We start from the raw sequence: 27,877 nt of genomic DNA on the forward strand, positions 1-27,877 counted from the left end.
AACTGTTGGTGAAAATCAAGTCAAGGGCGTGACCTGCTTTATGTGTGGGGTGGTTTACTTGGGGGGTAAAGTTAAGACTTGAGAGCAAGTCTAGTAGGGTTTCGAAGTTTGGAGAACTGGGGATGGCATCAGAGTGAAGGTTGAAGTCACCCAGGATGATGGAAGGTTTTTTCGTGTTGATGTTTGTAATGAGGAATTCCAGGAGAGGAGAGATGTTGTTGTTTAGTAGTTTGGGTGGACAATATACAAGGCAAACTTGTAGGAATTGAGAGTCGAAGAGAGCTACTTCATATTGTTTTGAGAGGTTATGCGGAATCATTTTCATTGAGAGGTGTTTTTTTATATGAAATAAAAGGCCTCCTCCTCTTTTGTAGGAGCGAGGAATTGAGAAGGTGTCATAGTTAATGTTAACTAGGTGGTTCAGAAGTACTTGATCGGTGTTTTTTAGCCAGGATTCTGTTATGGCGAGGAAGTCAGGGTTATTTTCTTGTAGTAGGTCGGAGATTAACATGTGTTTTTTTGATAGGGATTGAGCACTGATGAGGAGGAAGGTGAGACATACAAGGTTTTTGTTATTTTTCGAGAGGGGGATGTTAATAAGGTGTTTGCGCCTGATTTGGGAAGGAGGGTTGGTAACAGACATCATCTTAGTGGTGGAAGAGAGCTTTGTTGTGGTTTAATTGTAGATTGCAAAGGCTGAATGCGGAAGCTGGAGAGATGTCCGAGTGTGGTTAGGAGAGGTTGAATGCGGAAGCTGGCGAGATGTCCGAGAGTGGCTAGCAGAGGCTGAAAGCGGAAGCTGGAGAGATGTCCGAGTGTGGCTAGCAGAGGCTGAATGCGGTAGCTGGAGAGATGTCCGAGTGTGGCTAGCAGAGGCAGAATGCGGAAGCTAGAGAGATGTCTGAGTGTGACTGCGGAATCTGGAGAGATGTCCGAGTGTGTCTAGCAGAGGCTGAAAGCGGAAGCTGGAGAGATGTCCGAGTGTGGCTAGCAGAGGCTGAAATCGGAGGCTGGAGAGATGTCCGAGTGTGGCTAGCAGAGGTTGAATGCGGAAGCTGGAGAGATGTCCGAGTGTGGCTAGCAGAGGCTGAATGCGGAAGCTGGAGAGATGTCCGAGTGTGACTGCGGAAGCTGGAGAGATGTCCGAGTATGGCTAGCAGAGGTTGAATGCGGAAGCTGGAGAGATGTCCGAGTATGGCTAGCAGAGGTTGAATGCGGAAGCTGGAGAGATGTCCGAGTGTGGCTAGCAGAGGTTGAATGCGGAAGCTGGAGAGATGTCCGAGTGTGGCTAGCAGAGGCTGAATGCGGAAGCTGGAGAGATGTCCGAGTGTGGCTAGCAGAGGTTGAATGCGGAAGCTGGAGAGAAGTCCGAGTGTGACTGCGGAAGCTGGAGAGATGTCCGAGTGTGGCTAGCAGGAAATGCAGACGATGAGAGAGATTGAGGGACGGTTGTAGATGAAGTAATGGAGAATGTAGAGTTCTGGGTAACTTTGAAAATTAGTTTGACTTACTTAAGATCTCAGTGGCTGCACGAAGGGGCGCACAAAGGGGCCAGCCCCTTTGTTGCGCTCCTTCGGCGCGCGACGCCTGCGGGTGCTGAAATTTAAATCTCCCTCTCTGCTCCCGATTGGCTGTCTGGAGATGGTGGGAGGGACTCAGAGCCGCGTGGATGGGCGGCGCAGCAGCAGTTGGAGGCACGATCGGTGGCTGGGCTCGCCAGGGTAGGGGAGACAAGAAGGCCTTACCCCGACGGGTCTGGGCGCCGATCGCGCAGGCCTTCACTCCCTCTGGGCACAGAGCGGCAGCAGCAGCAACGGAGGTAGGCTCTAATATGAAGCGGCGGCGCCTGCGGGTACTCAAATTTAAATCTCCCTCTCTGCTCCCGATTGGCTGTCTGGAGATGGTGGGAGGGACTCAGAGCCGCGTGGATGGGCGGCGCAGCAGCAGTTGGAGGCGCGATCGGTGGCTGGGCTCGCCAGGGTAGGGGAGACAAGAAGGCCTTACCCCGACGGGTCTGGGCGCCGATCGCGCAGGCCTTCACTCCCTCTGGGCACAGAGCGGCAGCAGCAGCAACGGAGGTAGGCTCTAATATGAAGCGGCGGCGCCTGCGGGTACTCAAATTTAAATCTCCCTCTCTGCTCCCGATTGGCTGTCTGGAGATGGTGGGAGGGACTCAGAGCCGCGTGGATGGGCGGCGCAGCAGCAGTTGGAGGCGCGATCGGTGGCTGGGCTCGCCGGGGTAGGGGAGACAAGAAGGTCTTACCCCGACGGGTCTGGGCGCCGATCGCGCAGGCCTTCACTCCCTCTGGGCACAGAGCGGCAGCAGCAGCAACGGAGGTAGGCTCTAATATGAAGCGGCGGCGCCTGCGGGTACTCAAATTTAAATCTCCCTCTCTGCTCCCGATTGGCTGTCTGGAGATGGTGGGAGGGACTCAGAGCCGCGTGGATGGGCGGCGCAGCAGCAGTTGGAGGCGCGATCGGTGGCTGGGCTCGCCGGGGTAGGGGAGACAAGAAGGCCTTACCCCGACGGGTCTGGGCGCCGATCGCGCAGGCCTGATCGCAGGCCTGATCGCGCAGCATGATCTCTGTGTACAACCTTAGACTGTCCTCCTCCTTCAAGTCAAATTTGCAATGTGTTATTTGGAAATACATTTTGGACAAAATATGGTTTTCTTGCTAGAAATCTTGCATTTTATGTCTACCTCAGAATCTCTGTCGTCAATGCAAGACTAGATCACCTCATCTGAGAAGATCTCCTCTGGCTCGTTTGTCATAATACTGCTTTTGCACATCACCTGTCTTTTCAGCTGTTCTGGAAGCAATGTTGATTGCTACATCCCATTTGTACATCTGTTCATCTATCCAGTCATCTAAGGTATTGGCTTCTTGGTCTCCCTCTTACAGGGGATTTAGATCTCATGGTAGTCTTGGATTGTGACCATACATTAGGAAGAATGGAGAATATCCAGTTGATGCATGGATGTGAGAATTATAAACCCCAAAATTAGGTAACCGTATAAGGTACATACACTGGGTGATGCGAAACCAATTCCTCTATCTCATCAATATCACATAATCCCAAAAAAGAGGAAAGCTTAATGTTTTTATTTATATTCACAAAAATATTAACTTCACAATGTGTCCAAAAAATAAAAATAAAACATCACACACACTCTCACTCATTCATTTAAAAACATTCGCATTGAGAGAGCACAACAGGTCAGCATGTATAAATCATTAACACAGTTATAGTATAACAAACACTTCCCTGTGGAACACTCCACTTACATACTTATTAACATTACATACGTTTATACAAATTACATTGCAAGCTGATGTCTCCTGTGTAACCTCTCTTGCGATTCTCTATTGTTGAAGTGGAATAAGACTGAATAGTCAACCCCGACAAGTGGCCCTTGTTTCGCCTTTGTTTGCTTCCTCAGGGGGACTTTGCCACTGAGAAAATCAAACGATATAGCATAAATTTCACTCCAAGGACACATGCTCCATTTATATATTCTCTTTCAAAATAATACCAAAACTATCCACTTCAAATATAAAGACTCAAATGACTCACCACACGGACGTCTATTTCTTTTCCACGCCCCTCATATAAAGTGCTTAATGTATTTCAAACTACTCGTTGTATGAACACCAGCTTATAATCTGAAAAATACCCATAGACATAATAAATAACTCCCAAGACTACCAAAAAATATTGGCATCCTCACGAGACCACCACCTCTAATACCCCCACTCACCTTAAAAAACGCTACCAAATAACCTCCCATATCGCTATACAAATCTCCTCGCAACTTGCTTCAACTTGAAGAAAATGTGGACGGAACGACTCCACCGTCAAACGTGTCTTCCGGGTTCTAACGTAACCATATTCACGGATCGCTTAATAACGCCCTGCTTTCATAGAGCTACTACAAAAACTCCCCAAAGTTTTATACAAAATCCTTAACAACCCCTCCCTTGTACGTCTCGCGGCGTACGCAACGCTCATCACACGCTCATTACGTACTCATTCATAAAAACTCTACCTCGCTACCACGACGTATTCTAAGGGCTCACGTCCCCAGAATGCGATCAATTACGTACTGCTTTATTTACAACCTAATTCATCATCACGTGTGACTCTACGCGCTGTAAACATTGTTATCCTTAACTAAGATTACCCCCTATAGATGATATCTAAAGACATCCACAATTTAGCATGACAATAATATAACATATATCTAAAACTATATGCCAAAATCTTTATGACTAAGTCAACCTATACAACTCGACCTTTGCTGAACCGCTCTAATAATAAGCACCAACTAACAGACTGTTGTTACAATGTGTACCTCACTATATTGAACCAAAAAGGAATGTATCAACCTAGTTGGTGCTTATTATTAGAGCGGTTCAGCAAAGGTCGAGTTGTATAGGTTGACTTAGTCATAAAGATTTTGGCATATAGTTTTAGATATATGTTATATTATTGTCATGCTAAATTGTGGATGTCTTTAGATATCATCTATAGGGGGTAATCTTAGTTAAGGATAACAATGTTTACAGCGCGTAGAGTCACACGTGATGATGAATTAGGTTGTAAATAAAGCAGTACGTAATTGATCGCATTCTGGGGACGTGAGCCCTTAGAATACGTCGTGGTAGCGAGGTAGAGTTTTTATGAATGAGTACGTAATGAGCGTGTGATGAGCGTTGCGTACGCCGCGAGACGTACAAGGGAGGGGTTGTTAAGGATTTTGTATAAAACTTTGGGGAGTTTTTGTAGTAGCTCTATGAAAGCAGGGCGTTATTAAGCGATCCGTGAATATGGTTACGTTAGAACCCGGAAGACACGTTTGACGGTGGAGTCGTTCCGTCCACATTTTCTTCAAGTTGAAGCAAGTTGCGAGGAGATTTGTATAGCGATATGGGAGGTTATTTGGTAGCGTTTTTTAAGGTGAGTGGGGGTATTAGAGGTGGTGGTCTCGTGAGGATGCCAATATTTTTTGGTAGTCTTGGGAGTTATTTATTATGTCTATGGGTATTTTTCAGATTATAAGCTGGTGTTCATACAACGAGTAGTTTGAAATACATTAAGCACTTTATATGAGGGGCGTGGAAAAGAAATAGACGTCCGTGTGGTGAGTCATTTGAGTCTTTATATTTGAAGTGGATAGTTTTGGTATTATTTTGAAAGAGAATATATAAATGGAGCATGTGTCCTTGGAGTGAAATTTATGCTATATCGTTTGATTTTCTCAGTGGCAAAGTCCCCCTGAGGAAGCAAACAAAGGCGAAACAAGGGCCACTTGTCGGGGTTGACTATTCAGTCTTATTCCACTTCAACAATAGAGAATCGCAAGAGAGGTTACACAGGAGACATCAGCTTGCAATGTAATTTGTATAAACGTATGTAATGTTAATAAGTATGTAAGTGGAGTGTTCCACAGGGAAGTGTTTGTTATACTATAACTGTGTTAATGATTTATACATGCTGACCTGTTGTGCTCTCTCAATGCGAATGTTTTTAAATGAATGAGTGAGAGTGTGTGTGATGTTTTATTTTATTTTTTGGACACATTGTGAAGTTAATATTTTTGTGAATATAAATAAAAACATTAAGCTTTCCTCTTTTTTGGGATTATGTGATATTGATGAGTGTGAGAATTATAAGCCAGAACAAATTCAGGTAAATATTGCACCCAATATTTCTTCTTTTCATTTGGTAAAGATTGAAGCATGTCATGAAATATGTGATTAAAGCATTCACACATTCCATTCCCTTGAGGGAAGTAAGCAGTGGTACTGCTCTTAGTGATTCCATATAACTTGCAGAGTTGACAAATAAGTTCAGATTCAAAATTTCTGCGTTGGTTAGAATGTAATCTCTGGGGAGCTCCATAGTTCATAATCCAATACTTAGAGATCACCTTAGCAGTGGTAAGGGCAGTTTGGTGGGCATAGCTATCAGGGATGTGCAGAGCAAAATTTTATGTTCATATTTCTTATGTCCGAAAGGGGGTCCCACTTGCGGCCAATATGGACATAAAAAAAATCCAATGAGTTGGGTATATGTACATATGTGCAAAAAAAAATTTAAACCCCCTCACCCTCCTTAATCCCCCCCCCAGACTTACCACAACTCCCTGGTGATCGAGCGAGGAGTGAGGACGTCATTTCTGCAATCCTTGGCGAGAAGCATGTGACGTCGGCGTCACGTGATTCCCGGCGAGTTCAAAAGTTCTTTTTGGGCCGAACGAGCCGTCCGGCGCGAACTCGCCGGGAATCACGTGACGCCGGCGTCACTCGACGTGCCGCCGACGTCACATGCTTCTCGCCAAGGATTGCAGAAATGGCGTCCTCACTCCTCGCTCCATCACCAGGGAGTTGTGGTAAGTCGGGGGGGGGGGGGGGGGATTAAGGAGGGTGAGGGGGTTTATATTTTTATTTTGGCTCAACAATCGCGATTTCCCACATATCCAACATATCTATGTTGGATATGTGGGAAATCCGATCGTTTATGTCGAATCAATTTTTTAAGTTAAAAAAAAATATGAGTAGCGTTTTACTAATGCGGTCAATCCGAATGCACACCCCTAATAGCTATTGTATATTTCATAAATATATATGTCATTATGAGGACATTTTCCATCTTATTTACTCCTGGTTCTAAAACTGTACAGTCAATGGCAAGGACTTCTAATGGATAGGTAGCATGGAAGCATTGCATTTCTGCTTTTTCTCGAGGGAAAGTCTGCACCGGGTATACTGTTTCACCCACTGACATACATCCTGTTGAATTGAAGGCCAGAATAAATCTCTGTGGATCATCTTGAGTGTATTTTCCTCTGCCATGTGTCCAGCATGAGTATGTTTGCTATCAGACATCTTTCTGCAAACACTTAGGCATAACAAGTTGTCGTTGCTCCACATATCCCTTGTGTTAACAATCTGTTCTGCACTTGCAGTTTACTTCACTATCTCCAGATTTTCCTGTTTTCTTTGGTGCTATCTTCAATTTATAGATGTACCTCACCCAATATAGCTATTATTATTGGGTTTAAATCAGGGTCTCTCCTTTGAAACTTTTTGATCTCAATGTCTCTGAGCATCAAGTTGGAATTTTCTTATGAATTCTTTCACTTGATATCACACACTGTTTTCCTCTGGGATTCTCAAACTCAATCCTGATGTTGTTATCTTTCAGATTAGGGCCTCCTCATACTTCTATATTTGGAATGGACAAGAAATCTGGAAAGTCATCTGCTTCTTCTGCTTTGGCTCCTCTGTTTTAGGAATTCTAGAGAGTATGTCAGCATTTATATTCTCTCTTCCTGGCTTATGAACTTCAAACTGATACTCAGCCAATTGTGAAGCCCTCATTGAATTACTGCCTGTACACTATCTGAATCCAAATATTTTCTTTAGCACAGATATTCCTTGATTTTTTCTGTTTTAGCCCACTTTAAAGCAAGTAGTTCTAACTTGAAAGGACTGTAATATTTATCATTCCTCTCAGAATTTTGCAAGCCATGACTGGCATAAGCGATCACTCTCTCTTGTCCCATTTGCATTTGAGTTAGCACGGCTCCTAAACCTGAGTGACTGGAATGAGTTGTCAAGATTAATGTTTTCTCAATGTCTGGATATGCCAGAATTAGTGCAGTGGTTAAGTACTTTCTCAGTATAATCAAAGGCTTGTTGGCAAGCTTCGTTCCACAGAAATGGAATGGGTTTCTTATTCTTTCTTGGTGATCCCATCAGCATATGCAGAGGCTTGACTGTGCAAATCCTGGAACAAATCTGTGGTACTAGCTCATGACCCCAATGAATCAATGGACATCCGTTACATTAGTGGGAACAGGCCAATCCTCCAACACTTTGGTTTTATCCTAATCAGTAGTAATGCCCTCTTAGGACACCTTGTGTCCTAGAAATTTTGACTCTTGAAATAGAAGTCTGCATTTAGAGGGTTTCAGCTTCAGGCCATTCTCTTTCAGCCTTTTGAATACCATTTCCAGTCTTTTAAGATGAGCTCAAAATCAGATGTGAAAAAAAGTATCTCGTCCAGGTATACCAGTAGGATAGACCTGATATACTCATTCAATACTATCTGCATCAACCGGGAGAAGGTAGCAGGCATGTTACACAATCTGAATGGCATCCGGGTCCCAAAAGGGGTGGTGACTGCAGTTTTTGGCACATCTTTAGAATGCATCACAACTTGGAAGTACCCTAACATGAAATCCAGGGAAGAAAAGTATTTGGCATTACTTAGACCATCTAATGACTCTTCAATGCGTGGTAAAGGATAGGTATTCTATTCTTCACAGTGATGGAATTCAACTTCCTGTAGTCACAACAGAATCTTAACCCTCGGTCTTTTTTCTTTATAATAACTGCAGGTGAGGACCATGGACTGTGACTGTGTGTAATATCCCTTGTTGCACCAGATCTCCTATATGTTTCTGGAATTACGCATAGATATGTGGAGATAACCATCAATGCCTTTGCTTTATTGGCTGCATTTTTTCAGTATCAATTTTATGAGTAACAACTTCTGTATAATCTATGTCAATGTTTGTTTTTGAGAAGACATCTTGATAAAGATGTAGTAGCTCTCTCAATTCATCTTGCTGACATCCATCTAATATGTCCCAGTTTACTTTTACTGGAACATTTCTATCTTTAGAGGGCCGTATGGCCGGCGCCATTTTGCAATATGGCAACACAATTTGAGTGCAGGGGGTCATTCCCGGACCCCCGCTGGACTTTTGGCAAGTCTTGTGGGGGTCAGGAGGCCCCCCCAAGCTGGCCAAAAGTCCCTGGGGGTCCAGCAGGGGTCCAGGAGAGATCTCCAACGCTCGTGATGTCGGGGGACAGGAACCAAAATGGTGCCGGCGCTACCTTTGCCCTGTCCTATGACAGGGCAAAGGTAGCGCCGGCGCCATTTCTATCAACGCACCCGTGGCCCGAGAGTGGAAGATCACACCGGGACCCCTCCACTGGACCCCAGGTAATTTAAGATATTTTGGGGGGGTTCGGGAGGGTGGGGGATTATTTTAAAGGGTCGGGGTGGGTTTTAGGGTTGTTTTAGTGTGCCAGTTTTCCCCGCCCTCCCCCGATTTACGATTTACACGATATTTAAAAAAACAAAACCACGACGATCCGATTCCCTCCCCCCCCCAGCCAAAATTGATCGTTAAGACGATCGATCACACGATTCACATCTCTAATAGGCACTACTCCTTCCTTCATGATGGCCAAGACTTTTGCTACCAACAATCTATTGGGCAAGGTTATATCACTGGTTGGAGATTCTAACACTTTATATGCTGGGAAAGTAGAGATTCTTTGACATATTCCTGTGATATTTTTTCAGACATAGGAGGTATTGTATTTCTTCTACTCCCAGTCAATTTTACATACCCAAGATGATCCGGTCTGGCCTCATATTCCTTGTGTTCCTTCATCTGCGCACACATTTTCCTTATACCACTGGTTCCAGGAGTTGGTTGCACAGAGGTTCAAATCGCTAAAGAATCCTTGTAGTTCTTTTAGCACATTTGTCCCTAGGATTCCAGAGATTTTCCCATCTTTCTCTTGACCTTGCAAAAAATCATCCTTCACAATGAAGATATATCGGAGAAACATCGGAGAAAATTCTTTTTCACTCAACCACAATAAAGCTCTGGAATTTGTTGCCAGAGGATGTGGATAGTGCAGTTAGTGTAGCTGGGTTCAAAAAAGGTTTGGATAAGTTCTTGGAGGAGAAGTCCATTAACGGCTATTAATCAAGTTTACATAGGGAATAGCCACTGCTATTAATTGCATCAGTAGCATGGGATCTTCTTAGTGTTTGGGTAATTGCCAGGTTCTTGTGGCCTGGTTTGGCCTCTGTTGGAAACAGGATGCTGGGTAGGGATGTGAATCGTTTTAGGACGATAAAAATTATCGTCCGATAATTTTAATATCGTCTTAAACCGTTATGGAACACAATACAATAGAGATTCTAACGATTTATCGTTATAAATCGTTAGAATCGTGAGCCGGCACACTAAAACCCCCTAAAACCCACCCCCGACCCTTTAAATTAAATCCCCCACCCTCCCGAACCCCCCCCCAAATGACTTAAATAACCTGCGGGTCCAGCGGCAGTCCGGAACGGCAGCGGTCCGGAACGGGCTCCTGCTCCTGAATCTTGTTGTCTTCAGCCGGCGCCATTTTCCAAAATGGCGCCGAAAAATGGCGGCGGCCATAGACGAACACGATTGGACGGCAGGAGGTCCTTCCGGACCCCCGCTGGACTTTTGGCAAGTCTCGTGGGGGTCAGGAGGCCCCCCACAAGCTGGCCAAAAGTTCCTGGAGGTCCAGCGGGGGTCAGGGAGCGATTTCCCGCCGCGAATCGTTTTCGTACGGAAAATGGCGCCGGCAGGAGATCGACTGCAGGAGGTCGTTCAGCGAGGCGCCGGAACCCTCGCTGAACGACCTCCTGCAGTCGATCTCCTGCCGGCGCCATTTTCCGTACGAAAACGATTCGCGGCGGGAAATCGCTCCCTGACCCCCGCTGGACCTCCAGGAACTTTTGGCCAGCTTGTGGGGGGCCTCCTGACCCCCACGAGACTTGCCAAAAGTCCAGCGGGGGTCCGGAAGGACCTCCTGCCGTCCAATTGTGTTCGTCTATGGCCGCCGCCATTTTTCGGCGCCATTTTGGAAAATGGCGCCGGCTGAAGACAACAAGATTCAGGAGCAGGAGCCCGTTCCGGACCGCCGCTGGACCCGCAGGTTATTTAAGTCATTTGGGGGGGTTCGGGAGGGTGGGGGATTTAATTTAAAGGGTCGGGGGTGGGTTTTAGGGGGTTTTAATGTGCCGGTTTTGCGATTTTTCGATTTTTCACAATTTTTCACGATTTTTCACGATATTTTACCCCCCCAAACGGCAACAATACGATTCCCTCCCCCTCCCAGCCGAAATCGATCGTTAAGACGATCGAGGACACGATTCACATCCCTAATGCTGGGCTTGATGGACCCTTGGTCTGACCCAGCATGGCAATTTCTTATGTTCTTATGTAATGAGAGATGCTTTGTCCCAATCAATTTGAGCATCCATGCAACCTATCACAGGAATGTCTAGACCATTGGCAACTGTGAGGTTAATCCAGTTGTCATTACCGAATCTGGTTTGGTCAATGTTTTCAGCAAAATATTTCACAGTCATTGTGATTACCTCAGAGCCTATGTCTAATAAGCAGGAAAATGGAATGCCGTTGGCATTTACCATGATAATTGGACTAGGTCCAATAGCATTTTGCTTCCATACTTGTTTATGGGAGGTGTCTAAAGAACAAAGAATGCTTACTATTCCTTTTGAGATAGATGGACTGGGTTTATCTGGTGTCTTTTCCTCCTCCTTTTCATTCCTTGGTACAGACTTTTTCCTTTCTATCTTAGAGTTATAGGACTCATAGTCATAAGTCTTTTCTTTTTCCTTTTCTGTAGATAAGGGAATTGTTTCACTTTGGCAATATCTCATTATATGGCCAATTTTCCACATCGCTAACAAGTAGGTGGTTCTCTAGGCTTCTGATATAGTCCAGGTGTTCAAGATGCACAAGCATAGGGATCATCTCAACGTGCACGATCATAGGGATCATTTCCAATAGACTTATAGCATCTGGCATAACCCTCAGTCATACCAGTTACTTGGCCTCCTCTCAGGTGGAGGTGAAGACTTTTGTTTACTTTCAGTCAGTTTCTTTATTTCTTCAATTAGGTTTTCAATTACTCGTAGCAAAGGATTGCTCTCCTTCTCATTTCCGATATTTGCCACTCTAACAGTTGATTCTAGTCTTCATGGCAATATTTTTATGCCCCCCCCTTAAGAGAGATTCTGTGACATCTTCCTCCTCTAACCAGTCCAGATTCATTCTATATATAAGATGTTAAATATGTATATCTGAGAATATTATACTTTTGTAAGGACATTGATTTTTCTGTAAGGAGGTTTTCCTGTAATATGTTAAAAAAATATTTTGAAAATAAAGAATTAAAAAAAAAAACCATTCAGCCGATCATGCCATCATCTCCAATTACCACCCAATCTCCACTCTATTTTTCATGGCCAAAGGATTAGAAACAGCCGTGCTTCGTCAACTCTGCAACTTCATTGACATTAATAATAATACCCTCAACCAATACCAGTTCGCATTTAGGAAGCATCACAGTACTGAATTACGGCTGCTCTCCAGCTTTGACATGGTGATGTGGGGTTTTGATCAAGGCTCAGCATACCTCTTATGTCTACTTGACATCTCCACTGCATTTGACACTCGTAATCATGCTATCCTTCTCTAAAGACTGTGTTCCATTGGTATATCTGGCTCTGTATTGGCCCAATTCTCCTCATACCTCAAGAACAGTGGTCTCTTGTGAAGATTTGATGGCCTTCGGAGTGAGGAAACTCACTCCAAGATGAGATTTGGGCAAGGTTCTCTCAACCTAGCTTGAGAGAACCTTGCCCAAATCTCATCACTCTGATGGCCATCAAATCTTCACAAGAGACCACTGTTCTGTTCGTAGGTGTCACATAGAATGTCAAAGTGGTCCCTAACCCCTACACTAACCCCCTACAGTAACTCGAGGTGGGGATTACCTAATCCCCACCTCGAGTTACTAGGTGGGCCTACCATAGGGATACAAATACCTACCTATGGGAATGACATTATGGCCAGGCTCTCTCTCGCTCTCTCTCTCCCCAGGGCTCTGGACCCTTCAATTCACCTGAAATCTCCACTTATGGGAGACATCGCAAAGGGCGATGAAACCTTACCGCACGGTCACGGCAGCTATCGCACAGCCTAACGCAATTTAAAGAGGTGTAGTTAAAATCGGCATTATGGCTGTGCGATAGCTGCCGTGACCATGCGGTAAGGTTTCATTGCCCTTTGCTCTTTGCAGACAGGCTAACCCAGCCCACTCTCCGCCCCTAACTCCTCCTATTTTCTGAATTTGAATCGCACCATACAATATGGTGTGATCGCATGCGTTAAACACGTTTTCGCATGCGGTAAGGGCCTATCGCATGCGTTAAAGGCATATCGCATGCGTTAACAGGGCTTTTCGCATGCGAAAACGCCTTATCGCATTTTGATAAATGACCCCCTAAGTTTGTACCTGAGGCAGTGGAGGGTAAAGCGATTTGCCCAAGGTCACAAGGAGCAACAGCAGGACTCAAACCCTGATCTCATGGTCTGTAGCCCACTGCTCTAACCACTAGGCTATTCCTCCTCCCTTGGGACAAATAAATGATTCTGATTATATTTAAACTGAGGCTGAACTGCTGACTGAAGTGTAGACAAGCATTTTGTATTTCTACTTCAAGCCCATATTGTACTGGGCAGAGGCTTAATGTATTACCTGTGCCCAGTTCTAGATAATGGTGATGTCAGGACAGCAACTCTACACACCAAGACAGGGATAATGAGAGTCACACATACCGTAACAAAGCTGCTGTGTAATACAATTTTGAATAAGATCTAGACTAAAAAGTCATGTGGGGCCTCTGATTTGTGTTTTCATTTAATATAGGATATAATTGGTTTTTATTTTATCAAACTTGGCAATAAACTTCGAACTATAAATATTTCAAGTTTCATTTATTTGTGGGCAGAGCATAATATAGATGGAACTTTATTTATTTATTTCTTGCCTATAGAACCAAAAGCACACCAGGCGAGGTATAATGTAATTATAAAATACATAAAATATAATACAACATACTAAGTATATGCAGCATAATTGCACAAACATAAAAGTGCCAATAAAAGAAAAAACAAAATGGACAATACCAAGAAGATCCTTAGGTAGCTTATATCTTGAACCTGCCCAGTTTTTGTAAATTACTTAAATCAGTTTTTGATAAGAGTGCCATTGGAAATTTCAATCTGAAAATATCTCCAATGGAAAAGTTATAGGTGCAGTACAATATGGCCAATGCCCCACACATTTAAGTGTTCTTATACAATGCATACACTGGATTACTCCCCCAGAATTTCTCCTTCTTAGGGGTAACTCAATAAAGACCACTATCACTTAGCATTCATGCAGACTAATCATCATTAACAATTTGAAACAAATGCTAAACTGTGATAAATAGATTGCTTTAAAGATCTAACCTTAAATTAGTTACTAGGCTGCTAAGGGCAATGCTAGCATGCAAACATAAAAATGGTGTGTTAGACATTTTGCATGAACCTTAATGACTCAGCCAATTTTCATCCAAAGCTAAGCACCTCATCTACGTAGCTTAGCTTTGGGAGAGTTTTCAAGTAAATCTAGGTGCCAAGAAATATGGCTGATCATTTTCTAAAGTTAGGAAGTCAACATTTGGCCACCTAAATTTACACAGCTCACCTTTGGCTGAAAATCACAGCTAAGGTGAAACTCTCCATCCACCTTCTGCAGGTGCTATGACTCCTCCTTCCCCTGGAACTGTGAACCCCTTCCTCCTACTGCCTGGTTTCATGAAGATTCTCTGGTTGTCTTCCCTTCCCTTTGCTGCAAGACAATCCTGCTACCCCTCCGAAACCTCCACTTACAATTCCAGAGCATCTCCATTGGCAGGATGGACATGATCTCCCTCCTGGTGGTATTGCTAACCTACATTGAATTATGCTGCCTGTTGCTATTATCTTCTTGGAAAGAGAGTGGTAGGTCTCCAAAGAATCTTCATGATATTAGGTGGTGGGAAGAATAGGACTGAAACTCCGGGAGTTGGGGGAGGGGGGGGGGGGCAGGATAACAGCTTGTGGCACCGGTAGCGTGCTAGTCCTGTGCTTAGTTTTGGCTATTTAAATTAGGCACCTACTGCTGAAAATCAGCTCCCCAAACTAAATCCACCTATTTCCCCACCCATTTTTAGGCATCTAAATGTAGGCACTCAGCAGGGCAGGATTTTCACTTAGGTAGATCTAGACATCTTACTAATTATGCTGCATGTCACATTTTCTGTTCCTTCTGCTATACAATGTATCCTACCTTACTTTTAAAAATACAGAGCACAACTTCTCACACATCTAACCCATTCTTGGCTATGAAATAATAGTTACTTTAAATATCATCATCTTACCACCACTTGCTTTAAGTTTGCCAGTCATCAGCTCTTCTGAGAATTTTCCCTTTTTTATGGCTTGTGCATTCAGAGGACACCCAGACAAACTAAAAGAAACATGTGATGTAAAACAGGTAAGGGTATTCAGAAAAGAAAACAGCTGAATTGTAATATCACCTTTGGATGCTGTGTTCAGTCTGTCGCACAATCAGTTCTTTATAGTTTTCAGAGGTCGTATGTTCTGTTTTCATTCCTTGATGAATTTTAGGTTGACTAGCATAATGGCAGGCTTGAGAAACAGCCAGGAATTTTGTTTTTTGCTCAGTTAAACCTTTATCTCCCATGGCCAGTAGACGTAGAATGACTGGCAGGAGGACTGTAGAAAGCTTGCTATTGTAAGGCAGGGCGTCTCAAACCTGTTTTCGGGGTCCCCCTGCCAGTTGGGGGTTTCAGGATTTTAGGCAATGCCTATACATGAGATAAATTTTCATATACTGGATCTCCAGTGTGTGAAATATTGTGTCATGCATATTCATTGTGTGTACCCTGAAAACCCAACTAGTATTGGGGTCACCAGGACAGGTTGGAGAAGCCTTGCTCTAAGAGGAGGAAAGGGAAGAGGAGGAGGAGGAGGAAAAAGATATCTAGCAAGAAAAACAACACTTCTTTACATTACACAGAGACCAAACACTTATTAGAAATGGCATAAATAGCTGACACTGGAAGATCACTAAACAGTGCACTAAAAAACAAACATTAAAATAAATTCATTTTTGTAAAATCCTGCTATAAGAGGTCATCAAGCAGTATATGTTAATTCCTCTTTCCTTAGATTCCCTCACTTTTCAATTTAGGATGTACAGTCAACTTGGTATAATAATTCCCTCTGCATCAGGTTTAATTAGTAAGAGTTCCCCAGGTTTTCAGGAACTTAGAGCTAGATAATATTCTTTCACTTCCATAAGCATTTCTGTTTTCAGCTTTAGTCAGCAAGTATAGAAGACCATTATTTGTCAGAATATTCTTAGGTACTGAATATATTTCTTCCCAAATCATTTACATATGAATTGCATTTCTTGAAAACAAAGTAGTCTATGCACTGAAACGTCCTGTGCTAACATGAAGGTCCCCCAACATGATGGCCCAATCCTACATGAACGCCTGACCACGCAAGAAGAACCCCCAACAGAAAGCTGAATGACCTGTGAAACTATACCCACAATCAAACATGAAGACCTGATCCCCCATGAAGTACCCCTATCCCCAAAGACTTGAACCAGCATGAAACCCTCCAAACATCAACATCTTAATCAAAATAAAAGCCCAATCCCTTCATGAAGGCTGGACCCCCTCCCCTCCCCCCACACACACATGAAATCACAACTCCCTGGACCCCCAACGTTTCCCCATTTTGGAAGCCAGTGGCCAATCCAGTGGTCAATCCAGGTTCTTATGGCCTGGATTGGCCACTGATGGAAACAGGATGCTGGGCTTGATGGACCCTTGGTCTGACCCAGTATGGCATTTTCTTATGTTCTTATGTTAAGCCCAGACTAAATGAATTCCATGAATTAGAAAAGGTAGGAAGAAGATCAAATGACTGCCAGCATGGTTAAATGAGGAGGTCAAAGAGGCTATCAAAGCCAAAAGGACATCTTTCAAAGACTGTAAGTTGGATCCAATTGAAGAAAATAGGAAAGAGCATAAGCACTAGCAAATTAGATGCAAAGCATTAATAAGGCAGGCCAAAAAAAATCTGAAAAGAAGCTTACCAGAAAGGCAAAACTCAAAATAGAGTTGGTTAGATCAGTAGATGACTGAGAAGTAAAAGGGGTGTTCAGGGAAGACAAGACCATATCAGAGAAACTAAATAAATTCATTGCTTTGGTGTTTGCTGAGGAGGGTATTGGGGAAATACCGTGCTGGAAACCTTCACTGAGGGCAATCATTCAGAGGAACTGAATCAGAGAAAATTCTTTTTCACTCAACGTACAATTAAACTCTGGAATTTATTACCAGGGGATGTGGTTAGTGTAGTCAGTGTAGCTGGATTTTAAAAAGGTTTGGATAAGTTCTTGGAGAAGTCCATTACCTGCTATTAATCAAGTTGACTTAGAAAATAGCCACTGCTATTACTAGCATCAATAGCATGGAATACACTTACGGGCGGATTTTAAAAGCCCTGCTCACGTAAATCCGCCTGGATTTACGCGAGCAGGGCCCTCGCGCGCCGGCACGCCTATTGTGCATAGGCCGCCGGCGCGTGCAGAGCCCCGGGATGCGCGTAAGTCCCGGGGGTTTTTTTAGGGGGCATGTCGGTGGTGGGGCCGAACAATGCGGCGTTTCGGGGGCGGGCCCGGGGGCGTGGTTTCAGCCCGGGGCATTCCGGGGCATGGCCGTGCCCTCTGGAACCGCCCCCGGGTCGGGTCTCGGTGCGCCAGCAGCCCGCTGGCACGCGTGGATTTACGTCTCCGTCCGGGAGGCGTAAATCCGTGGATAAAGGTAGGGGTGGGGGTTAGATAGGACCGGGGGGGGGGTGGGTTAGGTAGGGGAAGGGAAGGGAAGGTGAGGGGAGGGCGAAAGAATGTTCCCTCCGAGGCCGCTCCGATTTCGGAGCGGCCTCGGAGGGAACGGAGACAGGCTGCGCGGCTCGGCGCCCGCCAGCTGCCCAAAATCGGCAGCCTTCCGTGCGCCAATCCAGGATTTTAGAAGATATGCACGGCCACGTGCGTATCTTATAAAATCCAGCATACATTGGTTTGCGCCTGGAGCGCGAACAAAAGCACGCGAACGCGCTTTTTAAAAAAATCTACCCCTTAGTTTTTGGGTACTTGCCAGGTACTTGTAGCCTGGATTAGACATTGTTGGAAACAGGATGCTGAGCTTGATGGACCCTTGGTCTGACCCAGTATGGCAATTTCTTATGTTCTTATGTTCTTAATCAAATCATGCTGTATTGAGAAGATGTAATAGAGTAAAATGACTTGAGTTAAGAAATCACAGGGACTGGATGATATACATCCCAGAATTCTGAAGGAACTAAAAAATGAAATGTAGACTTATTACAAGTAATCTGTAATTTCTTAGTGAAATCAGCTACTGTACCTGAGGACTGAAGAGTGGCCAATAAAACACTTATTTTTAAAAAGGGCTCCATGAGTGATCTGGGAAACTATAGACTAGTGAACCTGATGTTGGTGCAGGGCACAATGGTAGAATTTTCTTGAGAAGATCAAAATTACTGACTATCTGGATAGAGATTAATAGGAAAGAGGAGACAACATAGATTTAGGGAAGTCTTGCCTTCCAAGTTTGTTAGATTATTTTGAAGAAGTTAATATAACATGTGAACAATGGTGAATCAGTTGATACAGTGAATTTTCAGAAAGCATTTAACAAAATCCCTCATGAGAGAATCAGCCGCGTGCATGTTATAAAATTGGCACGCAGTTTTTAAAATCGATTTGTAGAGTCTTATTCTCCTTATTACAATGTGCTCACACTCTCTCAAGAGGCAGCTGGTATATACATAAACCAAATAGTGTGCCATACACAAAATGATGTGTGCTGTGATACTATATCATACTTTGTGGAAATTGTGGATGCGGAAAATAGGAAATTTGCCTAACTATGCCCATTTTTTTTTTTTAAATCACAGGTGCTATTACTGCTATATTTGTAGCATTTTGATGAATTTAGGGGTTAGAATCTGATTCACTGGGTTTTTCCCATAGACACAAAATGGGAGAAAAGCCTGAATGAATCTGGTCCTTAGATTGTGAGACCTCTGGGGACAGGGAAATTATCTACAGTACCTGAATGTAACTCATCTTGATCTACAATGAAAAGGTGTGAACTAAATACATTAAATAATAAATAAATAAATAAATAAACAGAAGGGGGAAATGAGTGAGGTGATCAAATCTGCAGAAGGCACAAAATTATTGCGTTATGAGCTAGTTGTGAGGAATTCCCAAAACTACCCTCTGAGGCTGGGGAATCGGATGTCTAAATGGTTCATGAAATTTTATTTGAACAAGTGCTAAATGATGTATATAGAAAATAATAATTCAAACCATAGGTACATGATGCTGGGTTTCATACAATACGACACCACACAGGAAACCGTTCTTGGAGTCATTGTGGAAAATACTTTGATATCTTCTGCCCAGCATGAGGTAGTGGTCAAAAAAGCAAATAGAATGTTAGGTATTATTATGGAATGAATGGAAAATAAAACAGAGGATATCATAATGCCTCTGCATCGATCCATGGTGCAACTGCACCTAGTGTATTGTGTGAAGTTCTAGTCACCAAATCTTTAAAAAGATATAGTATAACTAGAAAGGGTTCAGAGAAGGACAACCAAAATAATGAAATGGTTGGAATGACTTTCCTATTAGGAAAGGTTAAACAGGTTAGGGCTCTTCAGTCTGGTGAAAAGACAACTGAGAGTTGGTATGATAGAAGTCTAAACAATCTTTCATAGGGAGGAAAATAGGAAACAGTTACTTATAGGGATGTGCATTCATTTTCACAAATTAGAAAATTTCAACAAAATTGTCTAATTCGTCCTGGTTTGGGAGAACCAAATGCACTAACAGGAGTTGGTGCACTCTAACTCCTGTTAGTGCGTGCTAACTCTTGTTAGTGCACACTAACATAAAAATGTTAGTGTGCGCTAACAGGAGTTAGCGCGCACTAACCCGAAAATCGGCGTCTCCCCCCCCCCCCCAAAAAAAAAAGCCCGAACCTTGGGAAAAACAAAATGTCCTGCTGCGGGCCGAAAACAAAGCCCAAACTGAAGTGCAGTATCGCTGCATATCTCTAGTTATTTATCCTTTCAAATAGTACTAGGACTAGGGGATCCTCCATAAAGCTGATAGGTAGCACATTTAAAACAAATCATTGAAAAATCTTTTTCACCCAGATAGCATCCAAGTAAACTGTGGAATTTGTTGCCAGAGGATGTGGTAAAATCGGTTAGAATAGCTAGATTTAAAAAGGGTTTAGACAAATTCCTGGAAGAAAAGTTCATAAATGATTATTAGCCATATAGATGTAAGAAAGCTACTGTTTATCCCTGGTTATGAGTGAGGATTGGGTCTATTTTTTGGGATCCTGCCAGGTACTTATAACATGGATTAGCCACTGCTAGGGACAGTATGCTGGGCTTGATGGACTTTTGGTTTGACCCATTATGGCATTTCTGATGTTCTTATGAAATCTCTTACCATTCCAGAGGATCCCAATATTCACTAACAGGATTGACATCAAAGCCCTCCCTTCGGCAATGCTGCAACTGCCAAAAGATGACACCTAGTGACAATACTATGTAAAAGTGATAACCATCCTATTGGTGATAACCATCCTATCGGTGAACTCTGGGATTCTCCAGAATGGTAAGAGACTCATTTCAGGATGGATAGAGGAGAAATGGTTTCAGGGGGATTGAGCTTCATGTGAGTGTGTATGGGGAGGTGGGTTGGGCTTTCATATTGGTCAGGGCTTGATTTTGAGGGCAGCTTTCTGGAAAGAGGTTGGTCTTCATTTTGAATCAGGGCATAATGTTGGAGGAGCTTCAGTAAGGGATAGATCAGGGGCCTAATGGTGGAGGGGCCTTGATATTGGGGCAGGGCCTAGATTGGGGCTTGTACAGGATGGTTAGAGCATGAATTAGGAAGGAAAGGGGGTCATACCATTCATGGGGGGGGGGGGGGCAAATCATGAATCAGGGGTGTTGGGATATGGATCAAGTGCTTGTGACATGGATTAGTGGGAGACCTAGGGCATTCATGGAGAAGGAGACCAATTTTGTTGGGGGATGAAATATCATGTTCGAAAGAATTCTTTTACTTTGGATTGGTTAACATAACAGATTTTAACACTCGGTGTTCATGCTAAATATTTGACAGCTGTTAAATGTTAGGCCTGAGCAGGCATACACAAAATAACACATACAGGAGAGCATACCATGCTATTTTATACGTGCCCACTAAATCCTAATTTGCATCTGGCTTTGCTTCATTTATATGTGGGTACATGCTAACATGTTGTGGGGCCAATTTCCCATGCATGCCAAGCCATTAGTATCTTGTACACTATCTTTTTTGCATGCTAAATGACCGTAGTGCATAGGCCCAATATCTGTGGTATTTTTTGTTCAGGTTATTCTGTTTGTTCAAAAAAAGATTTTAAAAAAAGGAAACAAAGATGGATACCTTCTGTGAGTGACAAACACATTATTGACATGCCCCAGTCCATTGCAGCCTGGCAGAGGACAGTGTGGCAGCTCTTGCTTATTCAGTTTCCAGGACAGTGTGGATCCATTAAGGGGACTCTCCTTTTGTCTCTTGGCAGCCAGGGGACAACCAGAAGCACTGCGGTGAGTGGTGTATTTACCTGATATGTGACCTTGGCCGTCACACCCGACCACTGGACATCTATGGAAAATGCAGCAAAAGTGTCTGTTTAATTACTGGCCAAATGGAGAAACTTCCAGCATTGCTGATTTACAAGTACACAGTAGTAATTGAAGGTGGTGATTTTCAGTGTTGCAAAGTTAGTGGTTACTTTATTGAATTACTTTCTAGACAAAGAAACTCATTCCTTTTCGATGCAGGTAACTAAAATTGCAATTAATGATTTGCTTATAGAATGTAACCATTTGTTTCTTTGTCAGTTTATTTGGAAAGACAAATTTCCTGTTATTTCCACTAACAATGGTAACATATTGAAAGGCATGCTAATATTTCCCATAGTTTGGGGTCTGCACACTAAAGATGAGCATGCACACTAAGGCCATTAAGCATGTACTCAGAATAGTGGATTATGCATTCAGGCCCTAGCATGCATGCTAAGCTGGGATCAGAGGACTTTAGCAGGCATGTACTAAAATTAGCACATACCCACATATGCTGTAAATGAGAGAACACGTGCAAATTAGGTATGCTTTCCTCCACATGCTGCTTACCATAGGCCCACTAAAGCCTAAAATTTAATATCTAGTCTGAACTAGATATTAAATGTTACTGTGCCTTCAGAGCTGGCAAAATAACATTTAATGATGGAGGGAGGCGAAGCCCTTTGTGTCTCCTATCAACACGTAAGGCCCCCAAACCACAATCATACATTGATAGAAGGAAGGAAGTGCAAAAGTGGCATTGTGAAACTCAGAGGGAAGGGGAGGAATATGTAGAGACTGATGAGAAAAAAGCACAATTGCGTAACAAATATTTCTGTTTTGTGTTCACAGTAGAAGGGTCTGGAACAGGACCATATAAAACAAATACAAATAAGATTGGAAGTGAGGTAAATAAACCTCAATCAATTTTCAGAACAGTGGGTTCGTGAGGAGCTAACTAAACTTAAAGTAAATAAGGGAGTAGAGTCGGATGGGATACATCCGAGGGTACTAAGAGAAGTTAGAGATGTCCTGGCAGCTCCGCTGGCTGACCTTTTCATGCTTCTTTAGAGTCTGGAGTAGTTCTGGAAGACTGGAAAAGGATGGATGTGGTTCCTATTCATAAAAATGGAAGTAAGGAGGAGGCTGAGAACTACAGTCCAGTTAATCTGACCTCTGTGGTGAGCAAACTAATGGAATCGCTGCTAAAACAGAGGATAGTGCAATTTTTGGAAATCAATGAATTGCAAGATGCGAGGCAGCATGGTTTTAGCAGAGGTAAATCTTGTCAGATGTATTTGATCAATTTCTTTGATTGAGTGACCAGAGAGTTGGATCAATGGAGAGCACTAGACATAGATTGCTTGGATTTCAGCAGTGCCTTTCATACGGTTCCACACAGAAGACTTATAAATAAATTGTGTGCCTTTAAAGTGACTGGCTGCGTTAGAAACTGGCTGAATGGGAGGCAACAAAGGGCCATTAGGCCCTGTCCCAGGGAAGTGCACACGGCAGCTGGGCGGCGCACACAATTTATATCTACTCCTTAGACCACGTAAGTATAAAAACAAAAAAATTTAGATGCGTTAGGGTAAGTTTAGGGGTCAGGGAGGAGATGGGAAAAGGGAGGCTGAGTAGGAAGGGATAAAGGAAATGGTTTTCTCTGAGAAGGGGGGTTGTTGCTAGCAGTGTGCCTCGGGATTGTTCCTGGGACCGGTTTTTCTCAACATTTGTGTAAGTGACATAGTAGAAGGGTTGCCGGAAAGCTTTGTCTTTTTGTGGACGATACCAAAATCTGTAACAGGGTGGTTAGCCAGGAAGGAGTGGAAAACATGAGATGGGATCTAGAAAAACTCAGGGAATGGTCTAACGTCTGGCAACTAAGATTTAATGCTGAAAAATGCAGAGTAATGCATTTAGGAAGCAAAAATCCAACAGAAAGGTACAGTATTGGAGGTGAATTTCCTCTGAATACAAAGGAAGAGCGGGATCTGGGGGTAACTGTTGATCTTGATGTGGTCAAACACTGGATAAAGTGACTGTAAAAGCCAGAAAGATCCTTGGCTGCATAGAGAGAGAAATGGTCAGCAGACAAAGGGAGATGATATTGCCCTGTATAGGTTCCTGGTGAGACCTAACTTAGAATACAATGTACAGTTCTGGAGACCGAACCTTAACAAAGTTATAAACATGATGGAGTCGGTCCAAAGGGTGGCTACTAAAATGGTCAGTAGCCTTCTTTCTAAAGCATATGGGGATAGACGTAAAGATCTAAACATGTATACCCTAGAGACATTCAAATATCTCAAAGCTTTCCATGCACAGGAGGTGAGCCTTTTCAATAGAAAGGAGGCTCTAGAATGAAAGGGGATAGACTTAGGAGTAATCTTAGAAAATATTTCTTTAGAGAGAGGGTGGTGAATGTGTAAAACAGCCTCCCAGTGGAAGTGGTGGAGACAAAAACATGATCTGAATTCAAGAAAGCATGGGATAAAAACAGGGTATCTCTAAGGAAGTGATGAGAATTATAGAGTTAAATTAATTCAATAGATGGGCAGATTGGATGGGCCATATGGTCTTTTTCTATGTTTCTAGCAGCGGATCAGCTTTGACCCCCATGCATACACATGTATGTTAGGGTCCCAAGGTTACCGCGTTAGTTTACCGTTACCTTATTAGGTATAGTTAATTTAATGTGGCTAGCAACTTTTTAAGCTGGCTGCATTAAAGCCCGAATTTTCAAACCCCTGTGTGCATAAAATCTGGGGGTTATGCGCGTGGCCGAGCCCTGCACTTGATGTTCGCATTTTCGAAAGGGCCCGGCCACGCGCATCACACCCAATATGTACGGAAGTGTCGGACCAAAGGAAAGGGGTGGGCCAGGGGTGGGGTCTGGCTGGAGCGGGGCAGGGCGGAGGCTGGCCAGGACAGCGGCCATTAGGCCCTGTCCCAGGGAAGTGCGCACGGCAGCTGGCCGGCGCACATGACTTATATCTACTCCTTAGACCACGTAAGTATAAAAACAAAAAAATTTAGATGAGTTAGGGTAAGTTTAGGGGTCAGGGAGGAGAGGGGAAAAGGGAGGCAGAGTAGGAAGGGATAAAGGAAAGATTCCTCCCAGTCCATTCCTTAATTGCAGCGGACTGGGATGGAACTGGGCAAAGGTCCGATCACGTCACTGCACGTGGTTTATAAAATTCCTCCCCTGCGCACATGAGTCTCAACCCGCCCGCACATGCGGATTTTAAAATCTGGCAGGTATGTGCGCACGGGAACCATGTTTTATAACATTCGTGCGTTGACGTGTGCATGTTATAAAATAGCCGCGTCCATGCATGCATGCCGGGAACCGCACACACTTGGACACCCACGCGCCTTTTAAAAATCGACCCTTAAGTTATTAACATTTGATTGCCTATTAATGAGCTGCTTTGCATGGATTTGCAAAATTCATGCATGCAGATCATATGCAAAGCATCTCATTGTAATAGGGTAGAGAATCTGGGCTGGGCTATGCCAAATATTGTATATATCACACACTATCACTGAGATAGGGCTATATCGCACAATATACGCTGTTTACTGTGCATTTAGAGCCCTGGCTTGATGCATCTCTCTTTTAGCCAAAAGAAACATCTGAATACGGACTCCTTTGTTTTTTGTAAAGTAAGATTTGTTTCACTTATAGTACTGAAGCCATGCAGTGGCAGCTTTAACACATTAAGGTATGTATAGTATACGTAAACAAACTACTGCTATAAATACATGATGTGTAATAGTGTGGGGGTTTCTTGATCATCTGCTAATCAGTGAATTATGGAAGAGCTGCTGTGTTGGGCAGTAACAATATTTAGCCTTCTGCTAATATGGAACTAAAGCAGCGAGAAGCATCATCTTTTAAGCTAAATATTATTTATTTCACTTTAACCCCATGTAATTTCTTTAATTGTTCAACAATTATGAAGAAAATTCAATGTTTTAAAAAAAGAAGCATCATCATAGTTTTAGTTGATAAGACCTTGCTTTTCCACTTACTTGAGGTCAAGGTCTTCTTTCTCTTCCTTGGTAGGGGTCATTTTGACCCCACTTTTCCTGGCACGGGGACACCCTGACAAACTGGAAGGAATACAATATAATGGAAGAATTACTGAAGTTCATTGACATTTATTTTCTTATCCACCTACGCCCACACCAGGAAGCCTAATCTTACCTTCTGTGGGAAGCATAGTTTCCAGTCACATGACCAGAGCCATCGCAGCCAGGTGTTGGGCACCTAATAGAAAGAGATAACTTCCATTTGTAAACAAACCCCACTGAAGAGTTGTCCTGTACTCTATAAAGCAACAATGGATTTTGCTGAACAAACAGTCTGTTGTGGCAGAGAAGGTTAGAGACCAACTGCTTTTAGAAAGTGTAGGCTGTACAGGAGCAGATATCAAGTATTTTAATATGTTTCACAATCTGTTTGTTTATTTATTTTTAAATGAATCCTAATTTTTTTAAGCAGCTACATCATTAGTGTTCAAATCATTCACCAATATATTTTGAATCTAAACTGATTTGCTGCTATGGAAAGGGCAAAGCTATACAAAACACTGAAAATGCTCATTAAGGGGGGCCATTTACTAAGCCATGATATTTTTCTCCAGAGAAGGAAAATAACTAGGAGTTTACTAAGCTGAGGTATTCAGTACTGTAGATTATGAAACTGCACAGTATTTTCCCCTGCAGCAAAATACTGCCTGGAAAAATACTGGAGGCTAGTAGGCCCCTAAATGTCGCATGATGGTATCTTCTTTCCCCAAGGCCTCCATCTTGTTAAAGCGCCCAATTTGCCTAAACAACCCCAACCCCCCACAACATTTATAACCCCACAGAGGATCTTGTGAGATTCTTGTCTCACACTCCGTTGCCTCTATAAGCAGACCCAAGGCACTAAATTAAAAATAATATATTTTAGAACTCATGTGGCCAAGGCCTCTCCCCCCTTCCCAACTCCACCCCTTTGAAACAATAGACCTCCTCCCCCTCTGAATCCTCCATCTTAGGCACCCTGATCCACACATTAGGTGCCTGGGCCTTCCCAGTCTGACCCCCTCCTGGTCACACTTTTAGTATCTGATGGTGGTGGTGAGGGTCATTCGAATCCAACCAGAACCAGCTCAGAGGCTCGGTCCTGGTTCCAGGACTCAGAGCAGAGGTCAAATCTCGATGCCTGGGTCTCAGCCCAACACCGTGTCTTTGCTTGGAGGCCAGGTCCCAATGCCTGGGCCTTGTTCCAAGCTCAGGTTCAGGCCCAGAGGTCCTCTTCCTCATCTTTCTTCTATCTTCAAATGACACTATCTGCTGGGGATGCACCAGAGTAAATTAACTCCGGCACATCCTCCTCAATGGAGAATGTCATTTTGGTATATGGCGTCAGCTTGGGCTTGGGCCAAGGTCCATGCATTGGACCCACCTCTGGCTCAGGCCCTGACCTAGGCTGAGGCGTCGGGACCTGGCCTTCGAACTGGGCCCCAGCATTGGGTCTTGACCTGGGCCTTGGCCTAGGCCTAAGCCCCAGCTTTGAGACTAGGCCTCCAAGCCTGAACCTTTTATAGGCCTATGCAAGGCTGAGGCTTTGGCTTGGGTCTAGGTATCATCATTGGATCACCCCGAGAATGGGTAAGTGGGGGCAGGGGAGGATCCAAGTTCTGGTATTTTTTTGGGTGGAAGGGATGGGTGGCCTCAGGAAGTCCTATTTCTTTATTTTTTTCCCAATTTTATAGTGATTATTTTATATTTTTAAACTAAATAAATGAAATAAACATTAGAAGAAATAAAATGAATGGGTAAAAAATCCCCCCCCCTCCAAAAAAAAAGAAAAAAGAAAAATGAAATAAAAGTTTTACTTTTTACGACAACTACTGAATATACAACTTGCCATTTGGATGGATAACTTCTGCCTAAATGACTTTGAATATTGACCTCATGTTGTTTTGTCCATGTTCTGCTACCCACAGGTAAAGTAGGTGCAAAATTGCCCTTATAGTCAATTTTGAAAAGGAAACTACCTATGAAAACTGCCCTCCACATGATGATTCTCAGGCAAAGCCCCAAGGAAATTTGTCCAGTAATGCTATGGATTGCTTTTTGTGGTGTTGTCCTTTCAGGAGTTTGCAAACAAAATTGCCACTAGGACCGCGACCATGAAGTGGGACTTAAACATGGGGAAAAAAAGAAAACAATACAAATGTCCCTCACATTTTCCCCAGGTAGACCGTTCCTTTAATTTTAAGGAAAAGAGAGTTTCCTGCTAATGGAAAGAACTAGTCACATTAATCATCCCTTTGAGATTAATTAAAAAGATAACAGAGTAA

The 27,877-nt window shown here is 43.4% G+C and overlaps 1 protein-coding gene across 1 annotated transcript in view; it reads right to left on the minus strand.

Moving 5' to 3' along the window:
* The window catches only part of ST18 (ST18 C2H2C-type zinc finger transcription factor), a 367,593-nt gene that overhangs the window by 116,132 nt on the left and 223,584 nt on the right, over positions 1 to 27,877 (minus strand). Inside the window, exons 13-16 of the mRNA XM_029587185.1 lie at positions 25,729 to 25,791; positions 25,554 to 25,634; positions 21,337 to 21,558; positions 15,134 to 15,222 (exon numbers count right to left, since the gene is read on the minus strand). Of these exons, the coding sequence (XP_029443045.1) occupies positions 15,134 to 15,222; positions 21,337 to 21,558; positions 25,554 to 25,634; positions 25,729 to 25,791 (455 nt within the window). The remainder of the gene's footprint in view (positions 1 to 15,133; positions 15,223 to 21,336; positions 21,559 to 25,553; positions 25,635 to 25,728; positions 25,792 to 27,877) is intronic.

The sequence above is a fragment of the Rhinatrema bivittatum genome, chromosome 2 (assembly GCF_901001135.1).
Source record: "Rhinatrema bivittatum chromosome 2, aRhiBiv1.1, whole genome shotgun sequence".
Classification (NCBI taxonomy): domain Eukaryota; kingdom Metazoa; phylum Chordata; class Amphibia; order Gymnophiona; family Rhinatrematidae; genus Rhinatrema; species Rhinatrema bivittatum.